The sequence below is a fragment of the Toxorhynchites rutilus genome, chromosome 3 (genome assembly GCF_029784135.1).
Source record: "Toxorhynchites rutilus septentrionalis strain SRP chromosome 3, ASM2978413v1, whole genome shotgun sequence".
NCBI lineage: Eukaryota > Metazoa > Arthropoda > Insecta > Diptera > Culicidae > Toxorhynchites > Toxorhynchites rutilus.
Genome location: NC_073746.1, coordinates 306,400,024 through 306,414,361, shown reverse-complemented (window position 1 = coordinate 306,414,361; position 14,338 = coordinate 306,400,024). Strand labels below are relative to the sequence as shown.

General features: G+C 43.9%; 1 protein-coding gene across 1 annotated transcript; it reads left to right on the top strand.

Moving 5' to 3' along the window:
* Window positions 1–381: 381 nt before the first annotated feature.
* LOC129774405 (uncharacterized) lies at window positions 382–13,831 on the top strand. Its single transcript, XM_055778138.1, has 5 exons — window positions 382–2,108; window positions 2,443–3,629; window positions 4,888–5,266; window positions 12,107–12,488; window positions 13,433–13,831. The coding sequence occupies exons 1-5, from the start codon at window positions 382–384 to the stop codon at window positions 13,829–13,831; spliced, it is 4,074 nt and encodes a 1,357-aa protein (XP_055634113.1).
* The last annotated feature ends 507 nt before the right edge of the window (window positions 13,832–14,338 follow it).

Below are 14,338 nucleotides of genomic sequence, written 5' to 3'. Positions count from 1 at the left end.
AGAAGTGGCTGAAGAAGTGGACGTGCAGACTGAGCTAGACGCTCTCGCTGAGGTGTGGACCGGCTATTGTGCTGTGCATAAGAAGATTTTAGACCATTGTGAAGACGACAAAGCCTACGAAGATGCCGTGCATCGACAAGGAGATTTCGAAAGGTGTTATATTTCGCTTAAAAACCATTTGTCGAAGCTTCTAAAGGCGGTGAAGAATCGAGAGCACGTAGCTACATCATCATCTTCCCAGCATGACGTCATAAAACAGCTCGCCGACCAACAGACCGAGTTTCTCCGCATGATGTCGTCAATATGGCCACCCCATCCATCTCTTCTGGCGTCACTGCTGCTGCCTCCCCACTTTCGGACCTGAAGTTGCCTCGGATGAATATGCCCGTCTTTAGCGGTAATTACCTGGAGTGGCAATCGTTTTTTGACCTGTTCGACAGCTTGGTTCACAAAAATCCAACGCTGAAGAACAGTCAAAGACTGTATTTTCTAAAGACGAACCTCGCTGGTGAAGCTGCTTCCTTGATTTCGCATCTGAAAATAGAGGACACTAATTACCAACCGGCGCTGCAAAAACTGAAAGCCAGGTATGACAAACCACGTGAGATCGCCAATCAGCACATAAAGCGATTCTTGGCGCAGCCAACGCTGACGTCATCCTCTGCACATGGTCTACGATCGCTACATGACGTGTCAGATGAGGTTATTCGTGCTCTCAACGCGATGGACAGAGAAGACCGCAACACGTGGCTCCTGTTCATCCTAAGCGAAAAGGTGGATCCAGATACGAAACAGTTGTGGTGTCAAAAGATTGCCGAAATGGAAGAGGCAGAAATTACGCTGGAGCGTTTCCTGAAATTCGTCGAGTCACGTAGTTTTGCTCTTCAATCAGCACAAACAGCCAAGCCGAAAACTAGTGTACCCTTCAAAGAACCTTCAAAGCCTCAGCCTCAATCAAGAAGTGCCACCGCATTCGTCGCCACGAACCCTCCGTTCTGCAACGTGTGCTGCAAACAAAATCACCATCTTTACCAATGTGGAAAGTTCCTTCATATGAGCCACAACGAACGACTCTCGCACGTCAACAGGAAAAAACTGTGCAATAATTTCCTGAAAGTACACCCCGGTGAGAGCTGCAAATCAGGTACGTGTAGGAAATGTGGCTTACCTCACCACTCCTTGCTACACCCGGCGTCGTCATCAGCAAGCCCACCATCATTCCCAACATCTTCAGTCACGGCCCAGGCAAATCCAGGGACATCAGCTCAGTCCTTGATTTCGGCCCTCGACTCACCATCCTGCCTCGATACATCCAACATTCTGCTTGCAACCGTCGCCATCAACGTCTTGGATGTCCACGGACGCCCACACGCCTGCCGTGCCGTATTGGATTGCGCGTCCCAAGTCAGTTTCATTAGTGAAAGCTTCTGTAAACAACTTGGCCTCAAAACGATAGCAGCCGACATGGATCTCGAAGGAATTTCTTCCACTCTCGCGCACGCTGACAAGTGTGCCGAAATCATCGTCTCCTCTCGTTGCTCGGATTACCGCACCTCTGTATCATGCGTGGTATTGGAAAAAATCACCAGAATGTTGCCCGGCAAACCGGCGAATATCGACGATTGGTCTATGCCTGGATCGATACACCTAGCCGATCCCCTCTTCCACCGCCCGGGTAAGGTAGAAGTATTACTGGGTATCGAACTTTTCTTTCAACTTCTCGAGCCTGGCAAAATTGCTATCAGTGCCGACGGCAGCTTACCAACACTGCAAAACACCAAACTCGGCTGGGTGGTTGCTGGTCGTTATCAAGAGCCGAACACATCGAGAGGTTCTCAAGTGTCGACTTGCCTATTGGCTTCTACCGAAGACGATCTCTCTCAGCAGCTACGCAAGTTCTGGGAACTCGAGGAGTATGCCGTCGCATCTAAACATCTCACCGAAGAAGAGCAACGATGCGAACAACACTTTGCAGAACACACCTACCGAAATGAATCGGGCAAGTTTGTTGTCCGTCTTCCTTTCTTGCACGATCCCAACCAGCTAGGGGAGTCGAGGCAAATTGCGGAAAAAAGATTCCACCACATCGAGAAAAAACTTGTTCATGCGTGAGTACATCGATCTCGGCCACATGTCTCTCGTTGATGATACTTCTACATACAACAAATCGGTGTAACTCCCACACCACTGCGTGGTCAAAACAACGAGCTCAACTACTAAATATCGAATCGTTGTCGATGCGTCTGCAAAGACCACCAGCGGTCTCTCTTTGAAGGATGTACTTATGTGTGGCCCAGTTATTCAAGATTCGTTGGTCAATATTTTGATCAGATTCCGCTTCCCACCAATCGTACTCGCTGGTGATGCAAAGCAAATGTATCGAATGGTCTGGCTAAACGAACTCGTGCACTGCACAACCTCAATCACTTCTCAATCCCGCAGATCTTTCTCGCGGGGCACATTTCCTGACCAGCTTCAGGTGAACCCTCTCTGGTGGCATGGGCCCGCCTGGGAACCATCGTATATGGACAGTGAATCATCAACTATAACCGACGATCTCGACACTGATGAACAACGACAAACAGAAAGGGAGCAGCGAGTTACTGCAATGACATGCATCGCAGTGTACGAAAATCGATTTATGGACGAAATGATGAAAAGATTTTATCCTAATCTGAAGCTACTATTGCGTACGACCGCCCGAATGCTTCGTTTTAGGTACCCTGAGTTCCGGAACTTCTCTCGACTCTCTTCAGATGAACTCGACTACGCTCTGCAAAAGTATGTGCAACACATACAGCAACAACATTTCTCCGGAGATCTCAGTCGATTACAACGAGGTCTCAGCGTTACTCGAAGCAGTCCGTTACACCAACTCAAACCGTTTCTTGACGAAAACGGTGTCGCCAAGGTGGGCGGAAGGCTACAGCAATCGGATTTTAGCTACGACAACAAACATCCAATCTTGCTGCCTCGACATTCAATCTTGACGTCACTCATCCTGCTACACGAGCACCAAGAGCATCTGCATTGTGGTCCTCAGTCGTTGTTAGCAGCTTGTCGCACACGGTTCTGGATACTGCGAGGTATTAGTGCTGCTCGTAAGGTGTGTCGTGATTGTGTGATCTGCAGTCGAGCCCTGCCAGCACGTATCACTCAACAGATGGGACAGTATCCAGTGGACCGTTTGAAGCCATTTCCACCATTTACCATCACTGGTGTTGATTACGCCGGTCCGGTGAACCTTGTAGGACGTCGACGCCGAGGTGCAGTACCATCGAAGGGATACATTGCGCTCTTCGTCTGCTTTGGGACAAGAGCAGTGCATCTGGAGGCAGTCTCGGACCTAAGTGCATCAGCATTTCTCGCCGCCTTCACACGATTTACTAGTCGGTATGGAGTACCAAGCAAAATGTACTCTGACAACGCTACGAATCTCCGGGCAGCGGCGAAGAAACTTCGAGAACTCTACCAGCAGATCGACTTTACCGAACACAGCGATGAGGTCAACGATTTTCTCACCAACAAAAGAGTACAATGGCTCTTCATACCCGCTCGATCTCCCCACCACGGCGGGCTATGGGAAGCTGGTATCAAGGTTGCGAGAGGGTTTCTCAGCAAGACTGGAGGTAACTATATTTACACCTTCGAAGAATTAAGCACTCTTCTCGCCCAGGTTGCTGCCTGCATGAATTCTCGTCCAATTTGTGCCCTTTCGGACAACCCTTCCCCTACCCCTACCAAGATTACCTTAGTATGGGTTCCCTCTCATTGCTCGATTCCGGGGAATGAGAAAGCGGACTCGCTAGCTAAGGTGGGCGCTTTAGAAGGCACACTTTTTGAAAGGCAAATTGCTTATAATGAATTTTTCCACATTCCTCGTCAGTATACGCTCGTAAGTTGGCAGCGCATGTGGAGTGGTGATGAGTTCGGTCGTTGGTTACACACGATTATCCCTAAGGTCTCGACGAGGGCATGGTTCAAGGGATTGAATGTAGGTCGTGATTTCATTCGCGTGATATCTCGGCTTATGTCCAATCACTACAACCTAAACGCGCATCTCTATCGCATTGGGCTCGCAGCAAACAATCTTTGTGATTGTGGCGATGGCTACCACGACATCGAGCATGTTGTCTGGTCGTGTATCCGGTTCCATGCTGCTCGCTCTCAGCTCTCTAGAGCACTGAGAGCACAAGGCAGACAATCGGATATCCCCGTCCGGGATATCTTAGGTAGCCGGGATCCTGATCTTCTGCTTCATCTATACCTGTTCCTCAGAAACGCCGATGTCAACGTTTAATGATGTTTCCTTCGTTGTGTCCCCGTTTCATATCCCTCCTATCCGATCGATAAACTTTTACTTAGTCGCGGCAATACATACACACACTCTTTACAGACACACGGGCCAAAGGTTGTGCAGTCCACTGATCATTCAACAAGAGCCAAAGGTTGTACCGCTCATGACAACTCTACACGAGCTGATGATTGCGCCGCCATTCTATCCTGGATTCCTCGAGTCGAGAAAGACGCACCACGCTAGATATGGGGTACAGACTAGGGGGGCGTTGCTGATTAATGGTCAGCTGCATCCCAATAGGAAGTATCCCGTGTCGGGTACACGTACAGAGCATCGAAGACTGCGACATACCAATTATGAGAACACTTGTAATACTAACCTCGAGTCAACCGCGAGTAATCGGTTACATATTACTAACATAGTCTAAGCAAATATTGTCAAAATATTGAACTCCCGGCCCCGTTAGGCTGACGCCATATGAGCCTTAATAAAATATGTATTTTGGATAAAAAAAAAAAAAAACCCTTCCGATCCTCAACCTCTTACACCCGCACACTTTCTAATCGGGCGTCCTCTCGACGCTCTCCCAGAGGTCAACCATCTCGAGCAGCAGATGAGCGCGCTTTCGAGGTGGAACTATGTTCAGCGTCTCGCCCAGGACTTCCGAGCACGATGGCAATCCGAGTATGTGCTGTCGCTCCAAAGGATGGCGAAATGGCAAGCATCATCCCCCAATGTTGCCGTAGGTGACTTCGTACTACTCGTTGACGACCACGAGAAACCGCAGCAATGGCCCTTGGGACGTATTCTGGAGCTTTTCCCCGGGAGCGATGGACTCGTCCGAGTTGTCTCGGTTAAAACGGGCAACAACACCTTCCGCCGAGACGTCAGGAAGCTGCGACGATTCCCTCTCGACAGTGACGAGTACTTGCCAGGACAAAACGGGTCGGAAATTCCTACTCGTAATTGGTGGGCGGATTATGTTCGCACCAGAATGAGCGACGCTACCCTACTCGCAGCAGCAGTAGAAGAAATCGACTGTGTCCACCAACAAAAGAATAATTGGCAAATTGTTATCTTTGCTCTATCTCTCTCTTCCGTATCTTTGCTGGAATTCTGTGCCTTCTGTTTATTCCCTATTGTTTTGTTTTAATATATAAGCCACATCTGTATGATTGCAAATAGAATTAGTTTTGAATTGCTTGAATTAGCACGGCTGTTTTATTCGTTTTGGTTCCCCAACAGTTCACCGTTCGTTTATCCGCCTCAGTGTAACGATTTTCCGCGCTTTGCTTAGACCTTACGCTTCCAGATGCATTCTCAAAGGCACCAACGGAAATAACGGAAAAGAAACAATGTTAATTTCTTGGAAAAAGACTGAATTATGTCACACAGCTTGTACTCTGCTGTAACACCCATCGATGCGAATTCGCTGATGAGTTTGTCAAGAGCGACCGCCTTCACCACCAGCGGGGGGAGCTTGATTTTGGTTGCTGCCTGGTTACGACGTTTACATTTTCGACCGACTCAGTGTTGTAAACGGTCGACATTTCTCTCAACCATCACATACTGCTCTTGCGCGAGAGTCACGGCTCAATATGTGTTGCGAATGTGACCAAGAATGCATTGCTCGGTTCCAACAGTTACCTCAGAAATGAACGCACAGCTGCAAACACAACCATCAATTGAACGTTTATATATTCTCTCTTTGTGTCGAACGTACCCAGAAGAGCGGTGAAAATATGCTATTTCCATTCTACCATTCGTGCTCATAACCATCCTTTAATTCCGGCTAATATGACTGTAGTTTTAATGTCATTTGACATTAAACTGCAGTGGTATGCATTCATTTTCGCTCTTTATTCTGCATTCAAGCGTAGCTGCACGCATACATCCACCTTCTCACTCACACATCCATACACGATGGATGATATTTAGACGGATTACTTAGATCAAAGCAACCGAAAAACTCTCCACTATCAAGTGCGAATGTGTTGAATGAACATTTTAAGCGGAACGTTTTCCCCGTGAACACTGTTGTTTAATTACGGGACGAGGGATAGCTAATGAATAAGACGGGAAACAAAACGAAATCTCATATGACATTTTTGGGTCGATGGTACTTTGACTGTTCATGTTATGATGTTCATTAATGACACAGCACATACGTCTCCATGACCCATTAGCAATGTTACGATGTTAACCATTAGCAAGACTGGACCGACGCGCCGAAATCGCCGTTTTTTGTTGTTCGATGCGGTGTCACACTCGCGAAGGTTCGGTTCAGTGCGAGCGCTTTTCACTGCACCAACATCGCGTGCAGCATTAGATGACGCTTGCCTCCAAATTTTATTGCCCCGGGCAGCGTTGCCAATGTTCCAGTTTAAACTGGATTCTTCCAGTTTTTGTTTCTCGATCCAGTCATACAGTTGAAACCCAAAATCTTCCAGTTTTTTGGAATATTGTCCAGTTTTATCCAGTTTTTCATATGTGTGCCCTAGTTTTATCCATTTTATAAAAATAAATTTACAATGATAAATATTATCTGTCCCTCCGTCTTCCTATCCCTTATGTTATTTTATTTTCTGAAATTTATAATTCGACCTTGGATCGATCTCTGGCGAGGTTGTAATTCGGTTCTTTCCATTTTGTTCAATCTGTCGGTGTTTTATCGAAAATTCACGAATGGTGGAAACTTATCAAGCTACTTTAAAAACAGGATACCACTCAATTGTTAATTTTATTTAACAGCCTAGATTTAACATCAGATGTTATAGATCGTCCAGAACATTCTAAAGCTCAGAAGGTCATAGAGTAAATGGTTTCCATTGACTTTAATTGATATGAATATAAAACCCAAGTAACCTTGCTTCCATTTACAACAAATTTATATTAGTTTCTCATAGTCACTCAAAGGAATTTTAGTTCTAAATATAATTAACTGTATTAATGCAAACAAACTCCCCTAAATAGCTAATGCGTACTTTGCATATAATGCATGTGAACCATAGTGTATATTTTGCAAGAAAGCATACTATGCATATTTTTTCAAAAGGACTTTCTCGAGCTAGAGGAAATATTTTAGGGTCCCTCATCATGATCTTGATACCGAAATTTGGTGTACAAGCCAATATAAGATGTAAATTAGCAATGAATAACACCCGGCTCCCGTGGCCGAGTGGTTAGCGTCATAACTAACATGCCGGGTGTTCGGGTTCGATTCCCGTTCTGGTCGGGGGGGGTTTTTCGTCAAAGAAATTTCCTCCGACTTGCACTGTGATCACGCGTATTCTAGAGCTTGCCATTCAGAATGCATTCAAGGCGTGTTATTTGGCATAGAAATCTCAACTAAGTACTAATAAAAAATGACGCAAGTAATACTACGCTGAGACGGCGAAGTTCCTCTAGGAACGTTAGTGCCATTGAAGAAGAAGAAGAACACCAAAAAAAATTGAGAGAAATAACTTCTCAATACCAAAATTTGATAATTTCAATACTAAAGTAATACTTGAGAAACGTTGTTTGTAGTTATTTGAGTATTGAAATAACATTATGAGAAGTTGATTATGGTATTTTTTGGTATTTTACCTCGTATCTCATGCTGATCCGTACCTTTTTGAGGTATCGAACTATACGCAGTTTTGCTACGCTCTTCTATCAGCGATTTCATGGATTTTATGAAGCGATAAATACGAAACTCTTCAAGTTTTGCCCAAATAAAACCATCCCTCAAATATTGTTTCACAGTAATTACAGTTACAGTTTTATGAACTACATATAAATACTACACGAAGCATTCTATTTCTCAAGCATTGAAATTGGTAAAAAATCAATTTAGATAAATCATAGCCGGTCTTCTTAAAATAAAAAGGTTTTACAGGATCCAGTTCTCTTCCAGTTTTTCAAGAGCATACTTCCAGTTTTTTCAAAAATATTATTGGCAACTCTGGGCCCGGGCATTGCGTTCGTTTTTTGCAGGGCTCGAGCCTGCCTTCCTCTTCTTCTTGCTCATCACACACTACGCGAAGCGTCCAATTTATGACGCGGAAAGAAAAACATACGATACGAATAACGCAAAAAACGAACAGAAAAACCAAACGACGATATCCAAGTTGGATTACCACTGGTGGGGTCCAATCTTAGATCGAAGCGCAGCGAAAGCAAAGTGAACTGGGTTGCTCAACAGTCCGATGCCGAATGAAAGTTTGCCTCAGCGAGATCCACTGTTTATACTCTAGGCAAGTATTCCCCTTCATTCTTCTACCTTTTCCTTTGTTCACGGAGACTTTAAATCCTACGATTTCCCCTCCGTTGGTCGTCGATAAGTTGCTCGTTATTGATAGCTCTGTTCGGGAAAGCACACAAATGGACAGAACAAATGTATGGGAAAATGGAAATGCTTAAAGTTTTCATGAATTTTACCCATCTACAAACCAGGGGAATCTAATGTATAGCATATTAAACAAATCTTACGGAATTTCCGATTCGTTTATGTATTTAAATGTAAATCGCCATAATCCGTTCGCGACAAAAATAGTTATTAACGTTAACTTTATTTCATAAAAACGTGACCTGTTTTCTGATTTGGCACCCTTAATGAAAGACGTAGTTCTACGTAAAAAAAATGAACTCTTTTGGCACTAGTCATGCTGCAATTTTTCTCATTCCCAAAGCGCCAACTAAAATAACTTGTGAGAGATATTTAATTAACGGGGTAGCTCTCTTAAACTTGAATGACGATTTCAGAGCACCATTTCTTTTTTTTCGTCGAGGTTTTCATCAGGTGAAGAGATGGATGGTTGTCCTTCACGGGCGAAACGTTCATCGATTCTCGGCTGTTTTTGAATGCTTTCTATCATTCATACATCCACACAGTTATGTTACCAAATGTATTTTGCAACATTTTCAACGTTTCGACACAAGAAATTTTGTTTGCAACACAAACTTTCATACGATACGATGACCAATAGAATTACCCTTATTAAAAATTGCCGAGCAAAACAATTTAACTTGTTTTTAATGACGCTGTAAACAAACTAAATAGCAAATCGCGCTCAAAATTGACATTAAGGCCAACTTAATACCAACTTAAAAAAAAGAAAAAAAATATTTAGAAGGAAGATTTTAAATTCCAAATTTCCGGTATATTTTTGACAAAATGTACGAATTAATCTGTCCATTTAGCAGATATTAACAATCAAAAGCGGACCGAAGGCATTTCATGAGTTTTTATTATTTTAGTTGAACGTGCTCCCTTGGCCGAGTGGTTAGCGTCATAACTAACATGCCGGGTGTTCGGGTTCGATTCCCGTTCCGGTTGGGGGAATTTTTCGTCAAAGAAATTTCCTCCGACTTGCACTGTGATCACGCGTATTCTAGAGCTTGCCACTCAGAATGCATTCAAGGCGTGTTATTTGGCATAGAAATCTCAACTAAGTACTAATAAAAATGACGCAAGTAATACTACGTTGAGACGGCGAAGTTCCTCTAGGAACGTTAGTGCCATTGAAAAAAAAAAAAAAAAAGAACTGAAAAACGCATTATGTCAGTTTATACGAATAAACATGTGTTTTTTCTGAACATTTATTCGCAAGCGTGATGTGAAACAAAATGAATCTTCATTATAATGATAAGTTTTAGTGGAAAACTGTCCTCCCTACCCTAACCTACTTTTATCTCTATTTTTATCGAAAGTCATCTGTCATACTTTGTATATGTTGAAAACAGATTTCAATTCAGTGATTTAGTGTGTTTTTTTGGATATCATTCAAGTTGAACTTCGAAAAAACCGTTTCAACTTGCCTTGGTGTAACTCATCGAACATGTGAAGTGCATGATAAATCGATAATGTAATTCCCTATTATTTATCTTCTGTATTTCCGTAATTGTTCATGTTCGCTTTCTAGCATTTCTCTCAGTTCAGTGTTTGTCTAGTAAGTCTAGCTTTCCAACAATACTAACGAATTCGCCGAATTCATTACTCTGTGTTATCAATTCCGTCCTATCCACACGGACCGTAATCTACAATTCCTGCAGAAATCAGAAAAAAATGAATGAAAGAAATGGAAAATCTACATGTTGATTCAGAAAACAGACATTTACATACGATAATAGCTGTTCGGTCGGCCTTTTTCTGATGCTTTTCCATCCGGAGGTGTTTTTTGCCCTACTCAATGATCGGAAGCTGGTACATATTAGTTCGTTTTCACGGCACAATGTGTATATTTGTTCCGAGTTCATGAGTTTTTGTAGGTGCTAGACATACGTGTATGTTTGTCTTTATGCGAGGAAGTTTGCCGACGCGAAAAAACATCTATTGTTCAAAAGCCAACTGGGCAGCAACTAGCTTGAGCTCCGAGCAACCGTTGGGCAAAGATTTTTTTTCTATTCCCGATTGTGTTTCCAACCGTACTTTTACATCGAATATAAAAACAAGGTTCGCTAATGAGAAAAAAGCAGTTTACTCAAGCTGCAATCTGCATCCGACAGGCAGCATTCTTCTCCTGCACTATGGCAGTGGAAATGTAGGTTTTAATTAGCGCTCCCGAATGTTGTGTCTTATGACACGAGATGTACGTTTTACAGGGTTCGTTAGTTGGAGCAAACAACGCTCCCGATCCGGAGGAGGTAAAGAATTTACAAACAAGACAATATACATCATAAGCAGAAACAATGCGGACTAATTGCTCTTGTTGTTCTTGGTTCCAACAACGTGCGAAATATTGAATGCAACAATAAAGAATACATTTTACGTTGCCCCTTTCGAATTTTTCAAGAAAATAGAAAAAAGATAGGTCGTAACATTAGGTTCGTGTAGCGCAGGGGATGGTTAAAGGTTGAGCACTAAAAATCTGAACACGAAAATCTTGTTGCAGTTTTCAAATTCGTTTTGTAACAGATATTAGGATCATTGTAAGACTATTTCTTTAGCCTTCTTTATTACTATAGGCCGAACACGAACCATAATCTTTTGCATTGAACCGTGGATTTCGGAAGTTTCAAAAGTTTTGCTACTGCAACGTTTAAAGCCTCTTAAAAACAAAGAAGTGATATGAAGAAGTTTCAATCGTGCCGGAACGATAATCGAAATGAATTCATCCTGACATCCAGTACCTACTGTAGTTCCAAACACTCTTAGCTTAATTAAGTGAAGTTCCTAAAAAACTGGTGGGTAATTTCGATTACATAACCGTAGAGACGTAGGACTACACCAAGAGCTGCCAATTTGAATAACTTATCGAATATCCGTGTCGTTTTTCTGTACATATTAGCAAAATTATACACTCTGTCCAACTTCTATAAGACCACATTGAATATATTTAGTTGTAACACAAAAAGTTAGGATTTCAACAAGATATTTTCATACATTGTTGAATGCTTAGAATGAAGTATATTTAACGTCAATTTCGTTCAAGAGAGTCGTTTGTTTATTTATTGGGCTTAAATATTGTAGGGGTACTACGTCACTGCCAGCACTTTCATTTTCGAAAATACGCACTTTCCTACAGGCCACACGTTTCCCTTTCCCGCAAGATATTGTCATAACAACTCAAATCATGTTTCGCATGACACGAATAAGATAGAGCTGAAGGAAAAATATATAAATTTGTAGGAGGATATTTAGAATATATATACTAAATCGGAAGAAAAAAAAATCGGAAGACCAATATCTTTTGAGCTACGCCACTAAAAACGGTTAGCTGAAAAGGGGTCCGAAATTTGTACACCTGTCCCAACAATTCTCAAAAGATTTTGAGGTTGATCACCCACGATGCCCGAAACAAGTCGGTTCGATTGTCGCCACTGCAGCTTGACCAAAAACATCGACGATATGGTGCAGTGCGGAGGGTCGTGTGGCGGATGGTTCCACTATGGGTGCGTCGGATTCGATGACGGGATGAAACCGGAGCAGTGGAAGTGTTCGGACTGTACCACCAATAATGTGGTTAATAACCCATCAGTGGTAAGCGGTTCAGCAGCGAGTTCTGCTTCAGCGGGAATTCTCCCAAGTGGTTCATTGACGTCATCTGCGAACGTAAATCCGACAACGTCTCACGCGATCGGAAAACAAATGAGACGTAACCTCAACCTGCTGAAGGAACAGCATTTCATTCTGCTGAAAGAGATGGAGCTGGAACAACAAACGAAACTCCAGCGAAAGAAATTGGAGTTGGAGAAAGAAGCGTGGCGAGTTCGACTGCACAAATCGTTTGGCTCATGTCATGGGTCGGCCAAATCCTGCTTCCGGCAACACAATTGGAATATTCCATGGATGACGTTAGGATGCTTGCGCGATTTCCTAATTAGAGGTGGAAGAAACCAACCAGGATCGTCGACGCCTATTACGTCATCGATGCCAGCACCTTGGTTGGGCCCTGCGACAAGTTAAACCATCCCTACGCAGTCATTACCGCCCACCATCAGCTCGGTGGGGCAGTTTGGTCAGTATATGTGGCCATGGACCAACGCAGCCGTCAGTCAGTACAGCCAATTACCATATTATTGTACACAAACGTCAGTAGAACTAGTGCCAGGTCAGGTTCCACATGTCCATCAGCTAGTGCAGGGATAGGCTATTCAAATATAAATGAACTAAATGCGGACAACATTCACCCACTTCAGTCCTTTTCTCAATGCATCCCTAATCATCCTCAAATACATACTGACAGTCAATCGGTGCCGGTAGTGAATCGAATAGAATTAAATGTGCCGACATCTCGTTAGCTGGCTGCTCGGCACGTTATGCCGAAAGATTTTCCTATGTTTGATGGAAACCCCGAAAAGTGGCCGATATTTTATAGTGCGTTCCAGACGTCGACAGAAGCGTGCGGCTACAGTGAGGTGGAGAACCTCGGCCGACTCCAACGCTGCCTAAAGGACAGTGTATTGGAAGCAGTACGAAGCCGTCTTTTACTCCCCTCTGCAGTTCCGCAGGTAATGCACACGTTGTAGCTATTGTACGGGCGTCCGGAGCAAATCATCAACGCTCTTCTTACAAAAGTACGGGAAGTTTCTCCAACGAAAGCAGAAAATTTACGGACACTAGTGACGTTTGGACTGGCAGTGCGAAACATCTGCGAGTATTTAGTTGCAGCGGGTCAAGTGACTCACCTCTCCAATCCGGTACTTCTTCAGGAGTTGGTCGACAAGCTTCCGGCTCACTTGATGCTGGACTGGTCCTTGTACAAACGGCAGTTCCTGGGGGCGGATTTGCGTGCATTTGGTGCGTTCATGACGAATTTGGTTTCTGCAGCGGCCGAAGAGACTTTGACGCTGGACGTTGGTGGATCGAAAGCAGGAAGAACAGAGAAGGCGAAAGGGTTCATCAATGCTCATTCAAATACATCAGCAGCAAAGGAGTCGGTGAATGCGCAGCAACAGCAGTCAAAGGAAGGAGGTTTTTCGGTGCGATGTTTAGTCTGCGAATCACAAAGTGAAGGAGTACGAGCTGTTCAAGCAGATGAGTGGAGAGAACAAATGGAAAGCTGTTCAAATGCACCAGCTGTGTCGCGTGTGCCTCGGCAAGCATGGTAGGAAACCATACCGTTCCCAGATACGTCTGGTAGTACCATTACTGAGTGTATTATACGGTTTCCGGGAACGACGTGTGGCGCTTAATGGCGACCTGCAGGAGATGTTCCATCAGGTGAAGATACGCGCTGAGGATGGTCACGCTCAGCGTTTTCTTTGGCGAGACGACCCGACGCAACAGCAAAGGATCTTTATCATGGATGTTGCGACATTTGGTTAAACTAGCTCGCCGTGCTCGGCGCAGTTCATCAAAAACCTGAACGCACAGGAATATGCCGATGAAAACCCGAGAGCTGCTGTGGCTATCCTGCATTGACATCACGTGGATGATTACTTTGACAGCTTTGACAGCGAGGAGGAATCCTGTCGGGTAGCTGAAGAAGTGAAGGCGGTATCAACATTCGGAACTGGCTGTCTAATTCTTCGGAAGTTCTACGATGGGTTGGAGTAACGGATGGTTGCCGGGAGAAATCTGTCAACGCAAATAAGACAAATTCAGTGAAAAGAGTT